This window comes from Aquila chrysaetos, chromosome 3 (assembly GCF_900496995.4).
Source record: "Aquila chrysaetos chrysaetos chromosome 3, bAquChr1.4, whole genome shotgun sequence".
NCBI lineage: Eukaryota > Metazoa > Chordata > Aves > Accipitriformes > Accipitridae > Aquila > Aquila chrysaetos.
In genome coordinates, this window is record NC_044006.1 from 58,485,657 (window position 1) to 58,511,872 (window position 26,216).

Here is a 26,216-nt window from a genome sequence, read left to right on the forward strand (position 1 = left end):
CTTAAGGAAATACTGTTGAAGGTCATGTAATGGGCTTGCCAAGTTTAAAATTATATTTGCAGTAGGTTAATACTTGGAATTTTTTTACTGCTGTTACACCATTTGTTGCCAGGGGAAATGATAAAAAGATGCAGGTATTCCTGAAGAAACTTTGAAACAAGTATTTCTGATAAAACCTTGTAAGGGCCCCCTTTTAGAAATTTGTAATTACGGAGTCTTTCTGTAAGTATAAAAATAATAAAATGGTCTTAGCTTTTCAGAACAAGTGAAGAAATTACTGATTTTATGTCACTGATATGAAGTTATACTTCTTTCTGCCTTCTGGCAACAAGTAACTTCATTTTGTAGCCAGAAAACCAGTGCAGTTTTTGTTTTGAATGTGCAGATAGCTTAGCTCATACATGGTCTGCTGCTCTTGTAGAGAATTTTTTTTTTTTTGGTAACTGTCTTCTGGATATTTGCTTTTTAATAATGTGAAGAAATTAGTTTTGTTTGGGTGTTGAAGATACTGTGTTTTCTTTTATGTCAGGAATCTTAATGTTTTTTGGTCTACTGAGCTTTTACTATAGGGGCCCATGATTTTCTTAACCTGCAGTAAGACGCTGTTACTGCAGGGAGGGTTCTTGCTATGCATTACTTCTTCCTCCTTTGTGACGGTACTAGCATTTAAAACTTCTTTTTTTCCCCCGGGTTCCTTTTCAGCTAAATGAAATCAGTTCCATGACCCATCTGACCATGCTAATGCTGATATAGGGCAATGGCCAGGACTATTCTTTTAGCAGCAGCCTGTACGTTAGGTGTCTTCAGTCAGTTGCACAACTGTGACTGAAAGCAGCCTAATCTTACAGCTCTTATATAATGGTGTTATCTTGCCTTTAAGAACTCTGGGGCACTATAAGATATGTAAGACAAAGTAGTCTGGGAATCAAACTTGTGTTGTTTTTAAGTATTACTGACTGACTAGAAAATAGTATTGATGGTGTATGTTGTGGTTGTGTTCGTGAGTTGTGGGCTTTTTTTGTCCCTCCCACTCCCCAGGTGACGTGAGGTTCCTTTGTATGCATTCTTCCTCCTTCTCCCTTTCCTTTTACTGGCCTGTTACTACTTATCTGACTTCCTGGAGACCAGCACTTCCTTAGATTTGCTTTTTAGGTTTTATATTTGTGGTTGGAGACATCTACTGTACCTTAGTTGTGCTTATCGGTACGGTTGCTGAAGTTTAATGTTAGGTTCTCCAGTATCTATAGCAAATACAGAATTACAGTTTTCAGTGTTACTGTAAGTACAGCATTCTTGGAGCAGTACTGTCATGGATCTTATACAGAACTTGAAAGTGCCAGCCTGAGATAGTAAGAGGAGAGGAGCATGTAATGGAGGCCAAACAACATTTTGTCCACTCTCTTTACCAGTATGAACTAGATTCTTGCGAAAGTTCTTGTATGCCTTCTCAGAATACTTTCCTAGCCTACAAGTTTTTACGCTTTGGGACTTCTTGAACCAGAGATGGTATTTTTATGTTTAATGGAAGAAGAATCTATCACACTATTAATGTGTCCACTTCTGTATAAGGGTTTAGTGTCCATAATGTTGTGTGGCAAGGTATTTTGCAGTTGATGTGTCAAGATGTACACTGGTTTTGTTTTGAACCTGTTACCTCATGGTTTTATTTGATGCCACTTGGCACTTCCTAAGTGATAGGAAGTGACAAAGAGCAGTTATTCTATGTTCACCTTTTCAATACCTCTTCTGGCTTTATAGACCTCTGTCACACTCTTCTTTTGTCTCCTTTTCAGGATGAAGGAGCCCAGACTGATTGGGCATTCCTTGTACAGAAAACTGACCATCCCTTTCCCCTTCTCTATATGTCTTCCAAATGATCCTTACCAGAGCTGAATGTGAAATTTTAGAGAAGCAAATCTACTGTACATAATGCCATGTTATCTCTTGACTGCAAAATGATTACAGCATGGTTTAGTGTTCCCTAACATAGACTACTAATGTAATTATGGGTCACCATTTTTTGGTACAATTTTTTTTCATTAATTACAGAATATTTTCACTAACCTGAACATTCATACCACCTTGAAACTAGGACAGATCCTGAAGTTGGCATGAAAGTATTGACTTGAGCAAGGCTTTTCCCTGAAGAATGTTCTTAAAATTGAGTGCACTGTTTTTCGCATTTGCTCTGAAAACAGAAGACATGGGTAATTTACATTTTTGAGGCATTAACTATTTTTAAAGCCATAGTTAACTCTTGGTTATTTGGGTTATTGGAGGTGGAGTGGGATAGGGGAAGTTCAGTTATCCAAGATAATAGTGACTGTACTAGCCAAGTGGTTTCTAGACAGTGCTGTGGAAATATTCTACTTAGTGTTGGAAACTCACACACATGGTTCTGCACCAGGTTGCTTCAGTGTCTGGATCTGGAAGGACTAAAGAGTTCATGTGAAGCGCCAAGTGGAAATGGCATTTTTTGATGCTCATAACCTTTTTTGGTACACTGGAGAGTACACAGATGCCTGCCTGTTCTTGGCTTGGAGATGGTGGCTGCTGTTGCTGTAATCAGAACCTGTAGCGAGCCTAAAGAGATAATTTTGTCTGGATTTGAGCAGAATACATCCTAGTCTGCTTCAGTGTCCCTCCTGTATTTTCCATTGTCAGAGACCTGAACTGACCCTGAACAGAAGCAGCTAAGGTCTGGTTGCATGTGTTTGTTCAGTCTCTTTGCAGTGTAAAAATGGTCATTCTGCTCCTGCACTTGCACAGATCTTGGAAACAATACAGTTGGATTTAGCAGAGTCTAGCCTGGACTAATATCCATGGTGTGGCTTATCTGGTAGTGGGTTATCTGTGCTAAGGATTATTAAGAGTTGACTGTATTTAGGTGCACATTTGATTTAATTCATTTGTTAAGAGTAGTGGGACACTGCATAGTTATGATCAGCGTGATTGGCAGAAATTTTAGGAATAAGCTTTGAAAATGCTTTAATATTTTGGCTGCCTAATTATCTGTGGCTGTCTTACAGCTATGGTTAAGTTTTGTGAACAAAAAATAGTCTTCCCTATATGCAGACTTTGTGGAATTTGTTTTTACGTAAACAGGACTTTTTCAGTGTTCAGAGACTGCAGTTGTATAAATTGTTAGGTTATTTACTGGTTTTTGTTTTATTTACTTATTTTTTAAAATCAATAGTAGAAGTAGAAAAGCAGGATTGAGTTGAAAAAGGAGCTTTTCTCTTTGAATACGTTTATTGACAGAACTCCTTGCTAAGTTTGGTATTCATGTTCATTTAGGAGCACTACTGTGGTTTTAAACACATGACTGAATATAAAAGTTTTTTAAAATGAGAAAAAATGATATGTATATGAGTTGCTTATTGATTTGCTGTCTTATGTGTAAGAAGGCTATTGAAAGAGAGATTAATTTTCCTTCAGCTCTGTGCTCTGTATGTGGATTAGTAATTGGACAAAATATAAACACTTTTTTTTTTTTTTTTTTTTAAAAAGAAAAGCAACAAGTGAGCATTTGTTTGAAGATACTTGAGAACTGTTGGCTGTTTGACAGTTCTGGTCCTTTTCAATTCAGTAATGTTTCCTTAACTGTTGCAGTAACTTCCTTTGGGTTTTTGACACTCAGTGAGGAGGAAATAAAATCATGACCATTGGAACTGATTATAGTTTTTTGAATCCCAGTTCTTTTATCTTCTCATAATACTGAGTATGCGGTCTGTTTTTTAAGCAAATTGTTCAGTTGTATCTAAGATTGTGCATCTTCTGTTTAAATAGTTTTCTTACAGTAATCTTTGTCTACAATTTTCTGTAAGCCGAAAAGGCTTGATTTTGCTGTACAAGTTGTTACTTTGAAATCTGATTCCACTGGATGACGATCAGGAATGCTGTGTAACAGCATTCTTTGTGTGACTTTTCACCAAGACTTCTTTCATGCAGCTGCTTGGGAAAAGGCCAGCTAACAATGCAGTGGTTTTATGTCATGGTCCAGGCCCTCTTCCCATCCCCTGGGTTAGCGTCGGGATCTCCCAAGTCTGTAAAAACATTATATGCTAGGTTTTCCTATTCCTGTTGTTATTATTAGAGTCAGCAGCTCTCACCGTCAGGTTTATTGTTCTGATGAGTTTTCTTGGCATTAATGTTTAAGAATGTGGATGGTATAATGTCATATGTACGCATTCAGGTGTACACATTTTGCAAGAATATTAATTTGTTGTTACCTACAAATGTTCTGGTCCTTTTGTGCAGATTTGCAGGAGTTTGTATGTGTATATATTTTTTTTTTACTGTGAAAGACAGTAAAAATTGATAAACGATTAAAAATATTTTACTAATATAAATACGTATTACCATATACTCTTTAGTGTATATTTATTATTTATATTGCTAGTAATCATAATGTATAACTAGGAAAAAATTGTAGAGCTTTAGATAAATATGACATTTCTTCCTTTTGTTGTATAAAAGGATTTCTTGAGGGAGGGAGATGAGACTCATTAATGCTGTAGCATGCCAGATAAAATTATTAAAGCTATTAGCTTATTCAGTGGACCAGTGGAATGTAATCTGTACCTGTTTCAAAACCAAACTATTTGTTGTGCTGCTGAATGATGATCCAAAGTGAATTTTTCTTATGTACTGATTCTTTAGTTGAGGAACAAATTTTGATAAATGGAGAGTTTGTTGTCCCTTCATTCTATGTACCAATGATAAGGTTGACTATCAACCACAGTGGTGACAGTTATAGTGGTTAGTGTGAGCACCTTCTTTTTATCTACCTTTGAAAAGAGTGGATCAAACAATATAGTGAATAGTACTCTATTAACTATAGCAAACTAAAACTGTATTTACTGGGGTAGGGAAAAGACAGTAACTTAAGCTGACAGATATCTTTTCTGCAAATTTTATTCTTTACAGGAAAGGAAGATCAGGGTAAAAACAAAAGTGTATGGAATGCCTTAATGAAGAAACACTTAACTGAAGGTCTGAAATAGTACTTAATCTTACCCTCTGGCAAATAGTAACAGTAACAGTCTTCAGTACATCTTTGCTGGATTCATCTTTCAGAGGAGATAGAACTGAGTCTTGGGGTCAGTCAGCAGACCCGATAGTTGTGGAAACTGAGGGTGCAATTTCATGTAATCTAGGACAGCTGTTGACCTCTGCTGAAAGGAGTGGACTGTGGTTTTCCCATGACTGGCTGTTTCTGCACTGGTGGTTTTGTGTATGGTAATCATATGACCTCAGTGTGGATTGCACCAACTTACTGATCTTACTGGAAGGTAAACTTTTATTTTCCCACAAGTTTAGTAATCAGGTGAATAAAATTTTATCTGCCCTGCTACATGGCAAGCTTATATTACAGGGAGAGGGCAAGGATATACAGTTGAAAGTGAAGAGTAAGGTGAGACCTTACCTTTTAGTGACAGCCCACAGTTGAAATGGATTGAGGTGTATCCTTAAATTACAGCATGGAGCAACCCTAATAAGAAACTAACATTTCAACAACAGAAAGGTTTTTCCATGCTAGAATAATACATTTACTTGGTTTAGGAGTAAGCTGTAGTTATAAAGAAAATAAAATTTTATTATATTTTAAAATTAAAATTTTATTTTATTATAACGGACTCTTCAGGAACTTACGCAGAATGCATAAACAAATTTTACTCTGGAATTGGTGCACGGTTAGGAGATTGTGATGACATCCTGGAGCTCTCTTGTGGGACCAAACTGGCACTATGGCTGGTGTGACTACATGATTCTGGCCTCTACAGTCTGTTACTGCTTTGCAGCATGCTTCAACATTGATTGTGGGATGTAGCCCTAGTGTAGTGCCTACTCTGTGTCTGTTAGTTCACAAGCTGTAGGTGGGCTTCTCTTGATTTGGGTCATAGGATGGATTATAAGTGTGTTGCTGTTACTTTATTATGAAGTAAAAGCAAGGCTTCAAAATTTGCACTGGAAGATGATTTAAAAGTACTATGAGTTTATTTATGGTGAAAATGCTTGTGAATCAAGTTTTGAACACTTAAACAGTAGTTGTAAAGGCAAAAGTGTAGTTAGGTGGATAATGTACTGTGTATTATTTATCTTCCTGGTTTTTCTTTGTTAATTTTAGATTACTTTGGTAGGGTTTGCTTCTAGTTGCAGAGTTCTTTGTTGTTAATGGTCTTTTGTTTGCTGATGGTGAAATTGTTAGGAGTTACCTGTTCTCTGCTGCACTGGGATAACAGATGAACTATTTATTTTCAGTTAGAGTTCTGGACCCTGAGATTTGTTACTCTGAATGTTAATGAATAATGTATATTCAAAATATACCAGGCTAAGTATGTACTGCTAGGTTTTCACTGAGTTAAAAATTAGGCACCTGAAATAAAAATCTCAGTGAAAGATTGGTGAAATTTGGATGGATTCTACACTGCTATTTAAACATTTTGCATGCCAGAACGAAACGTAAAAATTGGCAAAACTCAGTAGTGTGTCTTTCTGAGGGATAAATCAAAATAAAAAAAGGACTCAGATGAAAAGCTGGAAGTTTCATAAGACGTATTTAAACTCTGAAGGCCTTTCAGCATGAATTTTCAATTTCTGATATTGGATAAAATGGTTTTCATTATTATTGTTATCAAAGTAGATCTTGGGGTTGATTCATATGTGGTTTCGATGTTGTTTTAATGTTGGTTGAAGTTGTTTCCTAAGATCTCTTCAAAGGAAAATGTCTTACACTTGTGTGATGTTATCTTAGAAAGCACAGTGGATTTTTTTTTTGTTTGTTTGTTTTTTGAAAGGTAAGCAGCATTTCCCAAAGCTACTGGACTTGAAAGCATGGTTGAAGTAAATATTTTTAATTTTAATTTGGCTGTCACCAGTAAGTTGTTTCTAATAAGTAATAACCAAAAACTGATGACATTTTACAATTTCTGGATGGAGGCATTGATTGTTGTAGAATACTGGATCGTTTAAAGCAAGAGAGACAGTGAATCTGCTAGCCTGCTGTATTTTTTTTTTCCAGCAGTTTCAGAGAAAGCAGTTCTGATAAGAATGCACTGATAAGAATGGCTAATTTGAATCCTTATAATACATTTCTTAATTTCTTGGTTTTAAGCTAAAGTCTAAGTTTATTTTAAAACAAGCAAGCCAGGCATTATTGTCTAGTAAAAATATTATTATTGAGAAAGCACATATGCCAAATGGCCACCTTCTCAAAGACTGAAAAATAGTAAGTCAAATAAGAAAAAAAAAATAATTCTGAGGATAGGGAAAATTTTAAGAGCATTTTGCAAGATGCCAGTACCTGCATTTGCAAAAACAGATGTGGCCCGCCTACCCTTCCAGTTAATGTTGTCCTGAAAGGGAGATGAAAGCAAAAGTAAATTCAGTATAAGCAATTCGGTAGGAGTAGTAAGAGTTTGTTAGCAATTACTGTAAATTTTATAAGTAAAATTAAAAGAAATAGTAATAAATCTGTGGCCAGTTGTTTAGATGCAAACCATGCACAACCAAAGTGAATAGAAACTTATCATTGATTTAAATAGTAAAGAATATGGTCTATACAGATGGTTTTAGTAAACTCATTTGGAACAAAAGTGATCTGAAAAATGGCATGATTTCTTGGCTAAGTTTGGAGAACAACTAAGAAAAGTCAGAGTATCCTGTTGTTATTTCTGAGCGGTGTTTTGGGTGAAGAGGGATGGTGATAAAATAATTTCAGTTCCAACAGAAACTAGTGAGAATTTTTAAAATGTTATTGAATGTGTAGAACAGTGCTACTGGAGTTTTTTTTTTAAACTCTAAAGCATGGTTATACAACAGTATTTTTCACACATAAACATTGGGAAAACTCAAAAGGACTGGATTTAATGATGGATTTTTTTCAGAGGGGAAAAAGTATAGTTGCTGATGAAGTTGATAGTTGCGCAAGAATAATGTAGCAAGTGATTTGAATAGGAAGTTTACAGTGCAATCCTTATGGCTTAGATGGACTTAATTGAAAAATATGTATTTTAATGTAGTCCTAAATATCATATAACTTTATAAATGCTTGCTTCTTTTATTGGCTGTATGTACAGTTTGGATGGCTGTCTCTTTAGAATGTTTCATTATCTCTGCAGACAAAATAGGCAATTGTCATCCAGTAAGAAACAGTAGACAAAAGCACTTAACTCTGAACATGGCAATAGGTACTTTATTCTGTTAGGATTCTGAGCTCTGTGCTCTGCCTGAGAGTAGTTGTCTAAAGGAGAAGGAAGTAGCAGTGGAGGATGGGGGAGGCATTTTCTGGCTGTGTTATATAGACAAGAGCCCTCTCAGTTGCAGAAAACATTAAAAGTAAAGTCTGCTTGTATGCTAGTAGTTCGTTCTTCCATCAGTGAGACAGAAGAGAGCTATCACACTTAACTTTGGCTGTAGGCATCCTTACTTCCATGCTTACTCTTTGTAGCGACAGTAACTAGTATTTTTTTGTTTAGGAAAAAGATGTTGTTGGTTGCTTCCTTTTCTGTTTTCCTCTGCTACTATCTGGTCCTTATATGGCAAAACTGAATCTTCTTGACGTCCCTTAAGTTTAAAAGTTTGTGGAGGCATCTACAGACCTTCTTGAGTTCTCTAAAGATGGAAATTCCACAGCACCTTTAGGCAACCAGTCCTTAACCACACTTGTTATGGAGAAACGTCTTTTTTATTCTTTCTTCAGGGAGAGCTGGTGAACCTCTGCCTCTTTTGGTTCTTCCAGGTGAGCTGGGTGTTGCTCTCTGACAATTTTGTATTTCTTCACTGGTGAAACTTTGGACAAAAGAACATTTAAGCAATTGTGTATGGGGCCTCTGAGTCCTAGTGGGAGCTGGTGCTGGAGTTTGGCTTCTTTTGTGATGTAGGCATTTGAGGCTAGTAACATAAGGGTGCTGCAAACTCCCCTGTGGTTAAATTTTTATTGGACAGGTTGTGATTTTTCAGCAGGGTCAGATTATCTGGGATCTAAAGATGCCAGATGGAAACCAATGGAAAAGGTCCCTTGTCCTCAATTCCCTGGGCTCTTATTGACCCCTTGTTCAAAAAGTGTATTAGTGCTGTGGTACTTCATTTGTTTCATTATATAGATACCGGTTTTGTTTTCATGAAAGATGAAAGTGTGCTATTGCCTACAGCTATTCTGGATGTGCGCTCTATATTTTGGAAATCAGAATATATTAAGCTTGTAGGTTTCTGGCTATATTGTTTAATTTTTTTTGATAGTGATGGAGTAGTATTCAGTTAAAGTTACTTCTGAAACTGGTTTCTTGTAGTGAAAATACTTACCTAAATTTCAGTTGGCTTAGAAAGTGATTTTTTTTTTTAATGTCTCTAGTATATTTTATATATTTACATAATAATTTTTCATTATAAGTAAGTGTAACTGGAGTACAGGCTTAATTACATCTGAAGTAAAAGCTTTTGCCATCTGTTTATGTGTAACACTGTAGAAGGGTTTTTTCAAAATTTCAGTGTCACTTCTACTGGTTTAATGGCTTTATTGGATGAATGGTGTTTCTATTTGAGTTAATTTTTTGAGAGGGGATTTAAAGATAAATATTCACCATTAACACCATGTTAACATTTATTTATCTGTCTTTAGTAAGATGACTCCAGCTTAGGGCAGTTAGCAAGTCTTAGAGAAGTCCTTATAAACACTTACTCCCTGAAGATATTTCAAGTAGAGGAGAAAACAAAAGACGACTGTGGTTTTTATAGTTTTTTTCAGTCTGTCTGTTAATGATAATTTTAAAATGGTCTGTTGGAACAGTTTTTAAAAGCAGCTCAAGTTGACAGTGTATACTTTCTTTTCCCTATTCTTTTATTGGTCTCATGCTTTTTCTGTGTGGAATAATTCTACAAACTATTTCTGAATAAAATGAAGCAGCAGCACAGATACTGTATTTAGTTGCAGATGAAATAGTAGAATGATATATGTTATGTTGACTGTGAATGTTGACTATAACAGTTGTGTGTGTGCTTTTCATTTTCTAAACAAATTATAACTACTAATTTACTAAATGGGGAGGGCAGACACCAATCGGTTGGATGCAACTAGAAAAGATTTGTGCTTTAAGAAAAGAATAAAAAGCATGTGGGCAATTCCAGATACTAAATACCATTCCAGAGTCTCAACAATACTACTGTAAGTAAGTACAACTTTGTTTAGCTCAGTTTAAGAGTCAAAGTACAGTTGGGTGAAGAAATTAAGAACCTTTAGATTCAGTAGAGTAATGAAAAAGAGAAAATCCAAGATGGAAACAAAACTCAAAAAGGTCTGCAGTGAGACAGTATGGTGGGATTATCTAATTATCTAAGTCTGTCATTTTATGTCCTTAGTAGAAGTAAGCCTGGGTAGGAGGAAAGCACAATCATTTTTAAGGTGCATTGAAAGTCTTGTGACAAAAGATGGTAGTTTTCCTCTTGGGGAAGAACAGAATTCACTCTAAATGATTAGCTACACCAAGTTCATTTTCAGATGACGTAGGTCTGTAGTATGCGATATTACTCTTATAATCCATTGTAATCTAAAATCCATTTAATGTTATTAGTGGCAGTATATTAATATGTTGGGTTAGCTATATAGCAGCTTCTGCTAAATATGCAGTTATGGCAAACTGTCCTCCACTGAAACAAAATGACAACTCTCAGGATCTTAGTATTGAAAAAAGGCCTAAAATTAGTAGGTTTCTTTCTGAATTGGTGTTTCCCCCTGTCCTCATCCAACCAAATGTCAGACAATTAGGAATGTTTACTTCTTGAAAGGTGTTAAAGCACAATATGATAAGTAACTAAACATTTATCGATAACCCCAAGTTAATGAGTTAGAACAGGACTGGATATAGGAGTTGATATTCCTATGAAAAAATTACTTGGCCACACCTTTAAAGAAGGAAAAGAAATAGAGGGGATGTCGGGGTCTGTGTGTTGGGATTTCCTTCTACAGAAAGAAAACATGAGTCTAGTCAAATTAGAATGACTTTGTTTAAATAAAAAGTATACACAGAAGTCTTCTACGATAAAAAAGCTTGCATGAATACTGATTTGTTCAGATGGTATTTCCCTTTTGCAGAAATTTGCATAGCTTTTACACGATGACTATGTTAATCCAAGAAATTCAAAGAAATGACCTGCTTTTCCATTTGTGTGTCACTGTTTGTATAAATCATTAGTATTTGGATATCATGGAGTATTACTTGTATAAATTCTTCACTGAATAAACTTAAAAATGTATTACAGGTCATCTAAACTTTGGATAATATAAAATGAAATGTAAACATGACTTAAGTAACTTATGTCTGTAATATTCTAAACAGTTAAAATAGTCCATGGAAAAAAGTGTTGTAAAAGATTTTTTGTACTATAATTGAAATGTCCTTTGAGCTTCTAGAAAACATTAAAATTAAATACAATTATAACTTTTTGTAGGTTGGGCTCATGTGGTTTGTGCTCTGTACATTCCCGAGGTGCAGTTTGCAAATGTTTCTACAATGGAACCTATCGTGTTGCAGTCTGTTCCTCATGATCGTTATAATAAGGTATAATTATATGTCTTTTTATCTATATCTAATGTATTTATTTTAAAACTTGTGAGCTTTAATAATGTAGAACTACACTTCTTAAAATGCACTTTATATAAAATTGATAAATGTATGCAGTAATGCTGTATGTTTTCTGCTATGACTTTATGATAAATTCAAGAATTATGAAAGCTACATTATTAAATTAAGCTGTAAGTTTATCTGCGATGTCTCATTATTTTTTATGGATTAGGGACTGTTTTGTTAATTAAAAATATTGTGGTCTTTGAACAACAGTTTATTTTGAAATGAATGTGAAATACTTCCCATAGGTTAAAATATTATTACAGCTTATTTGAAATGTTATTATTGATTATGACTGGGTCCTACTGGTTTAAGTATCCATGTGAACATAAACGTGTTCATGAACTTTTCTTTTAGGAAGAAAAGCTATTCTAATATATTAAGGCAAAAGCTTGCAGACTTTTGCCTTTGTAAACAGTATGCACTTTAGGGGGATTATTTGCTTATAGAAGAACTGCTCCTAAATAAGTGTGGTGAGACTTTAATTAGAAAAGTAAAAAAAAGAGCGCAAACCAATGTAATAGTAACTTACTAATATTCTATATTGATAGTTACATTTTTCTACTTGTTTCACTTGTGCTACCTCTTCCTTACTAGACTTAACTACATCCTCCTTTGTATTTTCCCTTCTGTAGCCAGCAAACTGTCTGAATTTCTGATTAGTTTTATTACATATTTTTCTTGTGTTGTTCTTTTTACCTCTAGTTTTTCTTTTACTTTATGGTGGTTCGTGGACACTGCAGTAAAAGAGGAATAGACTGTGTTATAAAAGAAAGAAATTTAAAAAAGGCACACATTACCTCTTGTGTTTTTCCTACAGGGAAACCAGTCCTGTTCATGTTGGCTTTGTGACCTCTCTTCCCTGGCTGCCACCCCCCCCCACGTTTACATCTCCAATTTATTTGCATCCTGCCCTCCTTACCTATCTCCCCCCCGCCATACTTTGGTCTTCCTTGTCTATTTCAGATTCTCACAATTGCTGTCAGTATGTTTTGCCCATTGCATTTACCAGTGTATCTGAAAAGCCGGGAGTCAAACTCTAGGTTCTTCTCATGCTTTTTCATTATGTACAACCTGAGCATCTGTATTGGTTCTTCACTATTGGTTTCCTTCTGCATTGGCAAGAACATGCAACAGTGAGATTAAGTGCAGAACTAATAAAATTTTTGTGCTTGGACACAAAGCAGTACAGATTTGCTGTAGCAGATGAGTTGATTTTCTCTCTCGCCTCAACTCTGGGCCAAGAACACATCTGTTTTCTCATTTTTCCTTGAGCAGTAGTCGTAATTTTTTTTTTTTTTTTATTGGTAGTGGTTCTTCCCTAATGTACTTCAAAAATTTCGTGGAATGCTTTGAATTTTGTTTTATCTTGCACCATTTCCATTGATGGTAATTGATATTGGATGTGTAAATCCTTGTAATGTCAAAAAATGTACCCTGTGTCTTAATATTACTTGCTCACAAAGTCCATTGTTGTTGGTCCCTCTCTTTAGTCTTTAATTCCTTTTTCTTACAGCTAAAGTTGCTTCTTACTTGAACTGTTTTAGTTCCAAATATATGATGTATAGTTGTTTTTTACTGCTAAAATTCCAATTTGCATTTTGTTGGTCTGTAGTTACCATGATTTTTTTTGCTTGTTAGAGAATTACTAGTGCCATACAGGTCATGTAGATAGTTTCTGATGTCGTCTAGCTCTTAATTTTCTGAGTTTTTGGTGGGTGTTCCAATTCAGACCTATTTTCCATGTCAAGTCAGCCTAAAAGTACTTTCATACAGGCCACTACAGTATATTATAAAATATAATGAGACATATCAGGAATTTCAAGGTTTGGGGTCACACCCCTAGCCTGCAAATTATTTTTTGTTCTCTCTTTTTACAGAACTCAGCTTTTGCTGTCTTTATTTGGTCTATTTGATTCAGGGAGATAGAGGTTGTGGATTTCAGGGGAATCAAAGAAATGCCTATAGTGCAGTTGCTGCAGCAAACCTCCTAAAACCAATCTAACTTCACTGCCAACAGCAGTCTAGTTGTAATAGCACAGAATTTAAGAGGCAGTCACTGACAGGGGACTCGCCCGACTTTTTTTGATAAATCTATAACCAGTGCTGAGTTTGGTACTGCTGAGGCTAAACTGCCACCAGTTCCCGAGTAGGCTAGTTTTGAGCAATACACCCCAAACCAATACAACTACTAATTCCCTTTTCAGGTAGCCTGCAATAATTGCACTGCCCACCCTCCTTTCTATTTAATATAAATTGTGTATATTTAAATGATAAATTTTTTTTAGATCAGAAACTTTGTAAAGCATGTAACTGACTTTATCAATTTGGGAGGAAATGGGAAAGAAAAGCTGTTGTGGGTTGTGTGTTTTGTTTTGTTTTTTTTTTTTTTTTTGAGAAGTAAATGTGGCAAACAGTTCTTAAAACATTTGTTGCACATTGTGAGCAAATGTAAACATGTAATTAGGAAAAAATGACTATAGTTGTTTCTCTTTTTAGAGAGGCTTAGTGCTAATTTCATTGTGTCAGCTCAGGTTGGAATAGGATGATTTTAAGAAAGATTTTATTTCCTGTGAAGTCCTACATAATTCTGTGTGTGTGGCTGGATACATATAGAATGCTAGCATATGGAATTGGGGGAAAATATAGGCCAATGAAAATTACTATAGGGGAGAATTTATACTGTAGTCTTTAAAATAAAGACAAACATCATTAGAGTTTTGCCAGGAGATAGAAAAACCTGTGTAAGTTAATTACTATGCACTTGTTTGTTTATTGAACGCTGCAAAATATGCAGTATTACAAAGTACAGTAATCTTAAATGCAAGAAGGAACACAGCAGACACCAAAGCATGAGGCTTGTCAATGTAAAGACATTTGACTGCTATTTCCCTGAAGCTTACCTGCTTCTGGGATAAAAGCCATCACATTACAGAATGAGTCCACTAAATGACTTGATTAGTGGGTTAACTAACAGGAAAGCTCTTCTTACACAGTTGCTTCCAAAAAGAAATGGACTAGTAGTTTCTCTCCTATTTAGTAGATGTTTGTTATTCCTTGGATGGTTATGCATGGATAATATCTATTTATTTTATGTGAGCTTTATTTGTCTCTTTCAGGTTTATTTGAAAGTATGTGCTAATTGAATAGAATTACTGCTTTTGGAAATCTCTTTTAAGAACTGATTAAAAAATAAGTGCTTTTGGAGTTTCTTGATCTGCCTAGTAGTAAAGGCAGCTGTTAAACTTTTATTTCAGTACTTGCCGCTACAACGAGAAGTTTCTGTACAACTCCCGAGTTTGATTCTGTAAGCAGGGAATGCTTTTGGGTAGCTGTTATGAGTAAACTATTTCTCAGATTACTTTTTGTTTTTTTTAAGGTTTTTCTTGCCTCATCTTGCCTTCTGTCATTGCTTTTGCAAAGAAGGTTTATGTTTTGAACCTTTGAAGGAAAAATATTGACAGAAACATAAAGGCAGCTTTGCAAAATGTATATTTTGCCATTAAAGAAACTAAGGTATTTGTTGCGTTTTTTGAGTAAAATTTCCTTGCTGAGTCAAAAGCTTTGTGTAATGTTTTGCTTGTTTTCCAATGAGTTTGGGAGAAGTCTAAGTACTCTCTTCCCTTAAGAGCTCTGAAGAGCAGCGCTGTTGTAGGTGGTGGGAAACAGTGTTTTACGCTTCCACATTCCAGAGGTTTCAGAGGAGGTGTAGCAATTGCATGGATTTGTAAGTGCATGAAAGTCTTCGTTCTTCTGCTTAGTGAAGGAAAGATAAAGGTTCTCGGGCTTCTGGAATTGTTTGTGTGTCTGAGAGAAGGTAGAAGTATGACAAGGTAGAAGTGTGAGAAACTCAGCTTTAGAGAGAACTTACCGTCCATGTTGGGATGGGAAGATGAACCTTCTTTGGCCTCATTTCATATGGAAGATTAGGAAACAGGTTTTATACTTCTCATGGCTATTGTTGGAAGGAAAGAAGTTCATTGAGCTTGTTACAATCGGTAGGCAGTCCACCATGTTGTGTTTAAACTTGTTTGTAATGTAGCTGGTCGTTTGTTGTCATTTTACTGTAAATTGCCTTAAGGGGTCCTGAAACAGAGACCCTAAATGTAGTATGTATGTTGAAAAACAGGACCTACATCCTTACTAAATGGAATGCTTATATCAGTTTTCTTTCTGAGCTTCAGTGAGGAAAAAAATTGCAGATCTTAAGGCAAAACTTTGAAAAAAATGAACAGTAACTGGAGCTTCAGTTTTATGGGGTCTGTTGAACTCTCTGTTTATAGAGGTATCTTACTTTTGAAGTTACTTACACTTAATATAGTTACTAAGATGAGGTTGATAGATCATGACCTTGTTTGTTCCTAAAATCTAAATGCGTCAGGTCATGGTATGGAAAGCTAAAAAGCAACTAGTCTCAGACCCTGTCAAACAACTGAATTATCTGTATGCACTACCTTGATGTACAAAGGGAGCAAGGCAAAGAATTAAGTAGGATTATCCCCTTTCTGAGCCTTCAAATGTTAGGATATAGGTATGATTTTAGGATATATTAGCTATTTGGTTTAATGCTTTTTAAAAGTCTTGTGGAAACAGTACAAGAATGACTCACCTACCCTAGATTCTTGCATGTTAACAAAAATGCTTTAGTTAGCTGACGTCTCATGTTAAATGTTGTTCTAAATACCTCTGTAAAAGGCTGTTCTGATCTCAGAATTTCACTCATTTTCATGTCTTTCTAAGTAACACTGGTTTTGCATTATATACTTTTTATTTTTTATTTCAGTGGTATCTTGGTCCATTTTTCTTATACTGTTATTTTCTACTACCCATGGTTGATGATCTTTTTATTTATTATTCTACTCATTCTCTTGCCTCACTGAAGGGAGGTTGTGATACAACTGCAATAAGTCAGTTACAGTTTAAATGTAGACAATTCTTTTTGGGGGTGGGGGGAAAGCTTATCTTTTCTCGTCTGAGATCTCGTAATGAGATTTCTGCAGAGGTAGCAGTGTGTTGTTGATGTTTGTTACCTCAGTAAGGTTCTCTCTCATTTAAAAACAGACACTTGACTGCCCCAATGCTGGACGATACTTTCATTAAGAATCTATTCTTAAATTGTTAAATTTTGCACATAAATGTGATATGATAGAATCTCTCTAAATGGCATTTCAGTAATTAGAACAGTAAAAAATGTAAAGAGATTTAGTTTTGCCTGATGTTTCTCCCTGAAATGCTGGTGAGAGATTGTAGTGATGTCTAGTATAATAGTGAGCTTCCATACACCATGTATCCATGTTTATTTGACACATGTTTAAAAAAACCAAAAGTATTTAATAATGAGAAAGATTTTTGGATTCTTTGTCTTAATTTTTTTCTTCCATTTTACTGAGAATGATTTTGAAAATACTACAAATTGCCATAGTATCCCAGTAAAACAAATAAATTGACAGAAATGCTGTGAAAACATTTTCAGGTATTAGACAGGTTGTTTTAATTTTAGCTTGTTTTTTAGGCTGAAATGGGTTTGATATACTAATTTAAGCTTTGTTTACAGAAGGTTCTTGCTTGATTAGTTTCTAAGATGTTTATGGGGCTGTCCAAGTCATGCTGAAATTAAAGCAGAGTTCTGTTAAACACCATATTTAATTAAAGGTAACTGAGCATCATATGAATATTGAAGCATGCTATGAGACTCCTGCAAATTCTTTACACCAAATGTACAAATACAATTTTAAGTTTTCAGTTTTTCTGTATGTAATTTTGTAGATCTATGCATGTATACCATATGGTATCTTGTACCATTAGGCACTTTAATTTGATGTTTCTGAATGCCACCAATACAGGTAATGTTAAATGAATGTGAAAATGATTGTGACCTAAAAGGACATAAACACAAACTTGAAAGCAAGGAAAACCTTGAAGCCTAATACTATTAACCTTTGGCTGTTTAACTGTTTGGCTGGTTGAATAGTGGTATAGAATTTAAGTAAATTAGTATTTGTACTGCTTTAGCATTGGTGAAGTGTTACACAGCTCCCAAGTGTCTACCAGGTGATCTCTGCAAACAAACATAATTAGACTTTTATAAAGAAGTTTTTGTATAAGCTTAGCTGCAAAATCCAGTAGTTCTTACCCTAGAATCTCCTGTGAGTAACACAGAATTTATTTGTATGCTTCTTATGTTAAGTATTTTCTCTTTGATAGACATGCTATATTTGTGATGAACAAGGCAGAGAAAGTAAAGCAGCCACTGGTGCTTGTATGACATGTAATAAACATGGATGTCGACAAGCTTTTCACGTAACGTGGTAAGTATATTTTATTGTTTAACATCTCTGATGTTCCAGAAGGAATCGATGCACACGATGTAATGAATAAACTCTTTTATTTAGTGTATTTCTGAGTAAAGAAATATAGTAAAGTAGTTTGTGTAGAAATATCTAACTTTATTGTAGTAGAGTTTTTACTAACAATATGGCAGTGGCAGCAGACGCATTTCTGTGAGCTGCAAAAGCTGTCTGATAATACCCCTTGAGTTGTATTAAATGCTGTGTGCTCCTGTGAATAAGGTTTAGTGGGTTTTTTGTTTGTTTTGTTTTTGTCTTACGTTATTTTTCTTAAATGATATTTTATAGGATATGTGAATGTGAAGACATGGTTTGTTCACCTGCTAACTGATTTGATGTTTACTTTTGGTAAATCAGTGGGAAAAACTATTGAGCTACACATAAAAATGCACTAGACTCACTCCTTCCGGTATAAATTTCCAAATGTTTGGGTGTGATTCACCTCACTGGTTTTATCTAAATGGTACACAACTATCCTGAACTATTCATTTAGGTTTCATGTATACCTGTTGGAGAAAAACAGCTGTGTCCACCATCTGATTAATTCCACTTTCAGATATTTAGGTTTGCTTGCATTCAGGAGATGCTTGTCCGAATTTATGGTTTTCTAAAAGAGGCTGGATAATTAGCTTAAACCCCATGTCAACAGGTAAAAGGAGGCAAAAGGAGTTCCACCCCAAAATTCACAGGCATTATTTGTTTTTTTCAAATTCAGCTGAACCTTTTTTGCCATAGATAGATAGCAGATTTACACAGACTGTCTAGCTACATAATCTGTGGATTTAGCCATCTATTTTATGGGTGTGCCAGTATGCTGCTTCATGACCAGCTCAGTCAGGGAAGTGGTATTTGCACATCTACTTAAATTACTTAAATGTATTTTCTTCAGTGTAGTCAAGTGATACTTCAAGTATCTTGTGCAGATCTTAAAGGATATAATTCTGTAGTTTAGACGCTGATTTCTTGGTGACCTTTTTTCTTTTAATTACTTGACTATCTGGCAGGTTTTAACTCTTTCATAAGCATCTAATTTTTCATTGGATGTGATCGATGTCAAGTTTCTTTTTATGGTGAAAATGGATTGTGTTCCTCAAAGCGTGTATACCATGTAAAGAGGTTACTTACAGATATGAAAAAATGTATACATCCAAGTGTTTGGATGAAAAGGTCTCTTTTCTTTCAAACACTTGGATGCATACAAGAGTCCGTTTCATCTTTTTTCTTTCTTCCAAAATCCCATTTTCAGTGAATGCCATAAAGAACATGAGAAGTAGGTTCAAAAGTAAAATATTTATCTTACCAATTTTTAGAATATTTTGATTCTCAAAAAAACAGGTATGTGCTATAAAATGGTATCTAGCCAGAGAGTACTGTGACTGAGGATATTGAAAGACTTCTGTAATATTAGAAAAATGGAAGAAAAATGTGACAGCTACAGAAGGCAGAGATCCAGGGCAGGGCGTATCAATTTTGGATTAACAAAACTAATGTCTAAGGAAGAATGAGCTTGAGTCCATCTGGTTTTGTATGGCAAGCTTAGAACGATAAATCTTCACTTAAAGAGATCCTCTTAAATGTTTTCTGTAGTTGGCATCTGCTGTAGGTGTGCACGTATTTAGCAAGCAGTATTTCTGGATTGCCCAAGAACATCATGTATAAGTGAGGGGAAAGTCATTTTAAAAAGCAGTGAAAATAAGCTGCTTTATATATATTGTTCCTTCATTTAAATACTCCCGTGCATCATTTTGACTGTAGCATTGCATTATTATGCTAATGAACATGATATGGAAAATGAATATTTAGTTTTTCAATGTCTAAGTTGGTTTTGATAAAGAAAATAAATCAACATTACAAATGGTGAAAGCAAGTTTGATTTGAAAAAATGTAGTAGAATAAGGTAATAATTAGCCCAGGCAAGGAAACTTTTAAGTCTTGTTCTTTTAAAAAGAAATGAACCTGCCACAGTCTTTTAAACCAGTAAATATGGTTTGATTTATTATGTCATTGAAGCTCTATTTAAAAAAAAAAAAAAAAAAAAAAAAAGTGCTTTTCCTGGCAAAGCAGAGAAGGATGTATGCAACTTCAGAAGATTTCTTCTTTGGATCTACAGTATGGTTTTGTTAAAAACGTTCTTTCCATAGATAATTTTTGGCTTGAATTTGAGCTAAGAATCATTGTAAATTGCTTGGTTTATTTATTTGTGGGAGTAGCTGCATAATAAACGTGGATTTTCAGGCTATAAGCTTGTGTCAGTGGCTTAAAGACTATGAAAAAGACATCAGGCCAAAGTTTAAACCATACATGTTTTTCACTGGGCTGCAAAGGTCAGTTATGTGCTCACATGCCATTAGAAGTCACTTGTGTGGAAATCTTTTCTATTAAATGCAGATATAAGTATCCGTACATTATCAGCTGTGATACTGTAGTACAAGCTGATGTAAAATTGCTTTCCTTGAATGTTGTTTGGTTTATTTTTAGTGCACAGTTTGCAGGACTTCTTTGTGAAGAAGAAGGCAATGGTGCAGATAACGTCCAATACTGTGGCTACTGTAAATACCATTTTAGTAAACTGGTATGTATTTGTGAAATTCTATAAATAAATGTAACTGACTTATTTTTTGACTCTGAATTGCTATTAACACTAGAAATAATATTTTCATGTAGCTCAAAGTAGATTGTACTTCATTAAAACAATGTTTTAATCACAGTTACAGAAGTACTAGCTGAAAATGTTTTTATAAGTGGTTACTTTCTAGATGTGTGGGTTTTTCCCCTCTGCCAGAAATAGCATGCACATTTAGTGGTGTTTTTTTTTTTCATGGAAGTGTCTGTAGTGTTTTCTTTTGCTATTTGATTAGGTGGCTTCTAGGAATTTAGTCCATTTTGGAATAATTTAGAAAGTATTATTTGTTATCCTGTATATTAGAGAATAAAGAAGCCCTCAATTTGTTTCTGCTTCTGTTACTCTTTTTTTTTTCTTTTTTTTTTTTTTTTTCCCTCCCCTCTTGTTCTCTCACTGTCTAGCCAGTGGCTTTTCCCTGCCTATAAGTTCTCAAACACAACCTCAAGGAAGTGACTTGACGTTTGATTTTTAAAAAACAAACAAGCAAACAAAAAACTTTGAAATTTCTCAGTTATTTCAGTAGGTTTTGGATCAGACCTCTGGAGTCTTTCCTATCGCTTCTTATCAGTTTGACAGGTCCAGATACCTCTTTGTGTGTATGTGTGTGTGTGTGGACTTGAAGGACTTACTGATGTTTAAAAAATGTTATTTATGAATATTGATTTATGAAAATTAAAATAAATAGACTTAAGTTCAGATACTGCTGTAAATATAGTTAAATGTGCTGATTACTTGTTTTCACTGCTAAAAAAGGTGAATACTTAGGTGACTTTCAAAAAGGTTGCAATGAGGTAAAAACACAGGCCAATGAACCGTTTCAGCTTTCTAGAAGATTAGCTTGGTGAGGTTAGCTCTGTGCTCTTGTGAATATTGATAAGCTTGCTTCATAATGAAGATAAGTCAGGGCTTTCTAGGCCCTTACTAAGCTAAGGGTTTTTTTTTATTATTATTATCTTGAGCTAAGTATACAAAAAGAACACATATGGTCTATTACCTAGCAGTGAAGGCAAGCTCTTACACTGTTATGCAGTGGATTTGAAAGTTCAGTGCTGCTATGTTTGAGAACATGTATGTTTATTTAAAAAGCAAGTTTAATGATAAAGACATAACTCTATGTTTGACATGTAATTAGTTAGCTTTCCATTACAAAACTACAGTGGTAAGAACAGTAAAGATTGGCAAGATCGTTTTTTTTAGTGTTTCTTTAGGATTATTGTGACTGTTGATGCCTGGTAAATACCGGTGTTTACTATTTACTACTGAAGATGGTGGGTGGTGTATATCTACTATACCACTGAAAACTTTGGTGGGCAAAGCACTGACTTGAAGTGTCTTTATACTGCTACCTCAGCTATGATAAAATAACAAACATTTTGAACACTGGCCTAGCATTAAGTATTTTCTGTCCTGGACTAGGCGCTCAAACATTACATAAATACAGGCAATTTTATCAGCTGCTTGTAAATGCATACATGACCACAGCATTCTGTATCCTTTTTTTTTAACCCATTTTAATGAAAATATTGCAGGCAGGTCACTTGTATAATAAATCATGAAGCCATAAAACAGCCACCTCACAATGCATTTCAAGCATGTGGCAGTGCTAGCACTGTGGCTTCATGTGCTACTCATTTGAGCAGCATCTTTTCTGTTTTATGTTATGAAAACTTGAAAATATGTCTAGCATCTTTTAACCTTTAAAAAGTGTATCACATTTCTTTGGAAAGCATATCTTGCAAATTCATGGAAGTTGTAAAAGTTGATACAAGGATAGGCTTTTTTCCTGGTATACATTGGGTAGTCTTGTTAATTTTATTAGTGTTAGTAATTTGTCGATTTTGCAGTAACTGAAGTCTTTTTCTCTTCAAGCAGTAAGGCATCTTATCAGTTGAAATGCTTTATATTTTTTATTTATTCAAATGGTTCCTTTTCTCTATCCATAAATATATTTTCTCTTTTTAGAAAAAGAGCAAACGGGGATCTAATAGGTCATATGATCAAAGTTTAAGTGATTCTTCCTCTCACTCTCAGGATAAACATCATGAGAAGGAGAAAAAAGTAAGTGGATTTGTCGTTGCTAATTATGTGGCACATCTGCTTAATAGTAGCACTTTCTGATAAATTTAATTTTTGCTGAAAAGCGTGGAGGAAATCTTGTTCCTGAAGCACTGAATAATAAATAACACAGGTGATAAACTAGAGGTACTAGGGTCCAATAAGGAAATATCTTCAGGTGCATTTGTACATGCACCTTCGTATTCCTGTTTATCATTGGTTTTGGGATACACACTGAAACGTATCCATTGGGAAGGCTGTGTCCATGCAGCTTCCTTTGCTTTAGTTTTCTGAGATTTCTTTGTGTAGCCTTTTTGACTAGGTGGGATAGAAAAACAGGGGTAGACATTATAGCAAGTGTGCTGATAAACAGGTGCATCTAATTTTTTATGTTTCAACCTGTTATATCTTTTTCTCCTCATCAAAGAACTGACATCTCTTGTTGACACATTTCACTGGTACTGGTGGTCAAGCCCATTGTGATGGCAAAATAGCTTGTCATTCACCTGGGAATCTTCCTGTGAGGGTACAAAGAACATAACTGGCTGTTAATCTCTATTGTTGGTATATTCTTTTAACAATTTAACTTTACATATTTTTAAAAATAATTTTTAAATTTATAAAGATTATTACTTTACATTTTTATTACTGCTAGATTAATAGTTTTCTATGGGAAATTTGTCATCTAAATTCAACACAGGGTGATAACAGACAGTGGCACAATAATGCAAATTTGCTTTGGCTCTTTTTTAGCCCTGTGAGAATACATGCAATACTGCTCACCTGCATGCATCCTGTACAACTAACTTAATAGACTTTTCTGTGGGTGTGGGTAGACTTAGTTTTGCATTATTCAAAATCATTACATGAAAATTGAATTCAAAGAATGTATTCACCAAATGTATATTATATGAAGGAACTATATTTATAGTGACAGGAAATTGAGTAACAATGTCAGTCTTCAGACCCTTAGTCTCCTTAATATTTGATTTGGTTTTTAAGCTCACTTCCACTTTGGATGGATGTTGATCTCCATTGTTCTTGGATAATCTTCTAAAAAGTGTCTTTAGATCTGGTTAATGGCATAGGTGAATAGTTCCATCTTCATCTGGTAATGCAGAATAGAGTGTGCGTTGTGATGTAGTTGTACCTCTTAATCTAAATTTATGACTAAAATAATAAAAGTATGGGGTTTTGGCCAATCTTTTTTTCTTAGTAACACATTGGTAGAAAAAAACAATCTTGAATTACAGTCTACAGAAATTACCTGCAAGGTAAAACCTTACCAATATTTGCCATGTTTTTTTTTCTTAGTTTGCTTAGTTTTTCCACCACTATCCTGTTTCAGGTCATATTTTGTCAAAATACATGCATGGATTTTTACTCGCATTGACAAAACTTTGAAGTTGAATTTGAAGAAACTTTGAGGTTTGAGCATGAGGCTCAATTTCAGTTTCGTATGTCCGAGCAGTGCAAAAAACCTGTTGCTGCTGTTCGTTGTGTGGTTTGTGTGTGTTATTTTATTTTATTTTATTTTATTTTATTTTATTTTATTTTATTTTATTTTATTTTATTTTATTTTATTTTATTTTATTTTAAAATGACTTTGACTGGAGATGGTATGCTTTTTCAGGTTGTAATACCTGTAAAATCTTCAGGGAATACTTGGAGGGACTTTCTAACAGAGTGTGTTCAGCCAATGTATCAGCTATTTTTTCTCCTAGCTCCTCAGCTTCTCCTGCTCTGGAAGTGTATTGGTGTGGATCTTTTTCTAGAAACAGTTAATGTTGTGGCTTGCCTTTGCAAGTCTTGGCCTTTTTCTGTGACTTGAAGTTTGCTAGAAATAGGATATTAAAATTTCTTCTACTTTTCATGAACTGAAACATGGTAATCCAGAAGATCTCATGATCTGTAATACCAAGTGAAGCAATGCAGTTTGAAGCACTAACCTATTATTTGACATTCAGGGGTTCTCATGGCATGTTATAGCATGTTAGCTTATCAAGTTTAATTTGCTTTATATGTTATATAATCACAAAACACTATTCTAGTTAAAACCACCAAGTGGTGAAAAAAGTTGCAGTTTCCTAAAGCTGTTAGTTGCCTAACTTTTTGTGGCTACTGAGATTTTTTTTTTTTTTGCATTTTTAATCTTACATGTTCTGTAGTTAAAGAATGACCTGTACTTTGCAAAATACTAATCTTCAGTCAAAGAACTGTATGTGATGTGGAGGCTCATTCTCTTGGTAAATTTTATTACCTTCTGCATGTGATGTCTTATTTGATATAGTATGTCAAACATACACTGTATCTTGGAGGAGTAAGATCATTTTTTAGCGTCACTTCCATATTTTACTCTTCTGTAAATCCATTTGGAATCTAGACTTTTGTCATATTACAGTAAATATATATATATATATATATATCTTTCTTCCCAGATACAGTGGTGTCTCCCCCTCAGTAAGGGCACCCCAGTTTCTAATTTATCTTTCATCTCTGTTCTTTGGAAATTTGGATAATCCAATCTTTAGGCATCCTTAAAGCTTTCCCTTTTGCCGAGCAGAAGCCGTATGAGTTGAGGATTGGAACCATTTTTATTGCTCAGACCTCAAAAGCTATCCATTTGCATATAAAATATTATTCTGCAATAAGAGGTTGGTCTGAAAACATTGATATGGGTAGCTGTCGTTTTTGTAAACAGACAGAGTTGAAAGCATGTGTTTTCATAATATGTATTTAGTTTCTTCTGGGCACTGTGCTTACAAAACCAATAGCAAATATATAAGGGTGTAATAATTAAAAACCCAACAGACCTTTGGTATGATTTAATTTTAATGAGAATTTGAAGCTACAGAATAAATAGCTTAGTTATATTCTGATTACTGCTGCACTAAGTATTGTTAGTTTCTATGGCAGAGATGTTATTTAGAAATGATTAGAGATGAGGCTGTGTGACTCATAGTAGGGTTGGTAGTATGTTGCTTGAGATCCTGTTATAATATCCCTTTTTTCAGGGCCCAGGTGTTTATCTCAAGCTTTTTGGGGAAAAACTTAGGCCACCATGAGGCTGTGGAAGAATACCTTGCTTTGCTAATGTTCCTGGCAGCCTTATCTTTGGAAGGGACTAAAGAAGGAACTAAACATGTCTGGGATTGACCTTTGTGTGTAAAGGAAGTGTTTCTTGCCATTTATGTGAAAATTAGGCACGCTTACTAGCATTATATGTTTATGGCTTTTGAAAAATGTGAATTTACTACATAGTAAGTAACTACTATATAGCAGCTGAATTACACAAATTCCTTTTCTAGTAGAAGTGCTTTGGTCTGAACTGAGCAGGAAGGGGAAATTTAAAACTCTCTGATATGATGGCTCACATGATGCAAATTAAACAAAAATGGGCTCATGACTGAAGACTGCAAATGTGTAAGAAGTGGTGTTTGAAAAGGCAAAAATAACAAAACAGTGACGAGGAGCCCCAGGGCACTATTGCAGAAGTTGAAGAGTGTCAGAGGAGAACCTAAAATGCAGGAGCCAGGGCAAGTGTTCTAAACACTGAGCTACTGGCCA

General features: G+C 34.8%; 1 protein-coding gene across 7 annotated transcripts in view; it reads left to right on the plus strand.

Annotated features, from left to right (window-relative positions):
* Positions 1-26,216, plus strand: part of MLLT10 (MLLT10 histone lysine methyltransferase DOT1L cofactor) — a 132,955-nt gene that overhangs the window by 22,991 nt on the left and 83,748 nt on the right. For 5 of the 7 annotated variants that reach the window (XM_041122678.1, XM_041122679.1, XM_030009920.2 and 2 more), the window contains 4 exons: positions 11,449-11,558; positions 17,829-17,932; positions 20,450-20,543; positions 22,557-22,652. In XM_041122678.1, the coding sequence (XP_040978612.1) occupies positions 11,449-11,558; positions 17,829-17,932; positions 20,450-20,543; positions 22,557-22,652 (404 nt within the window). The remainder of the gene's footprint in view (positions 1-11,448; positions 11,559-17,828; positions 17,933-20,449; positions 20,544-22,556; positions 22,653-26,216) is intronic. The other 2 variants (XM_030009923.2, XM_030009925.2) reach the window with 1 other exon arrangement.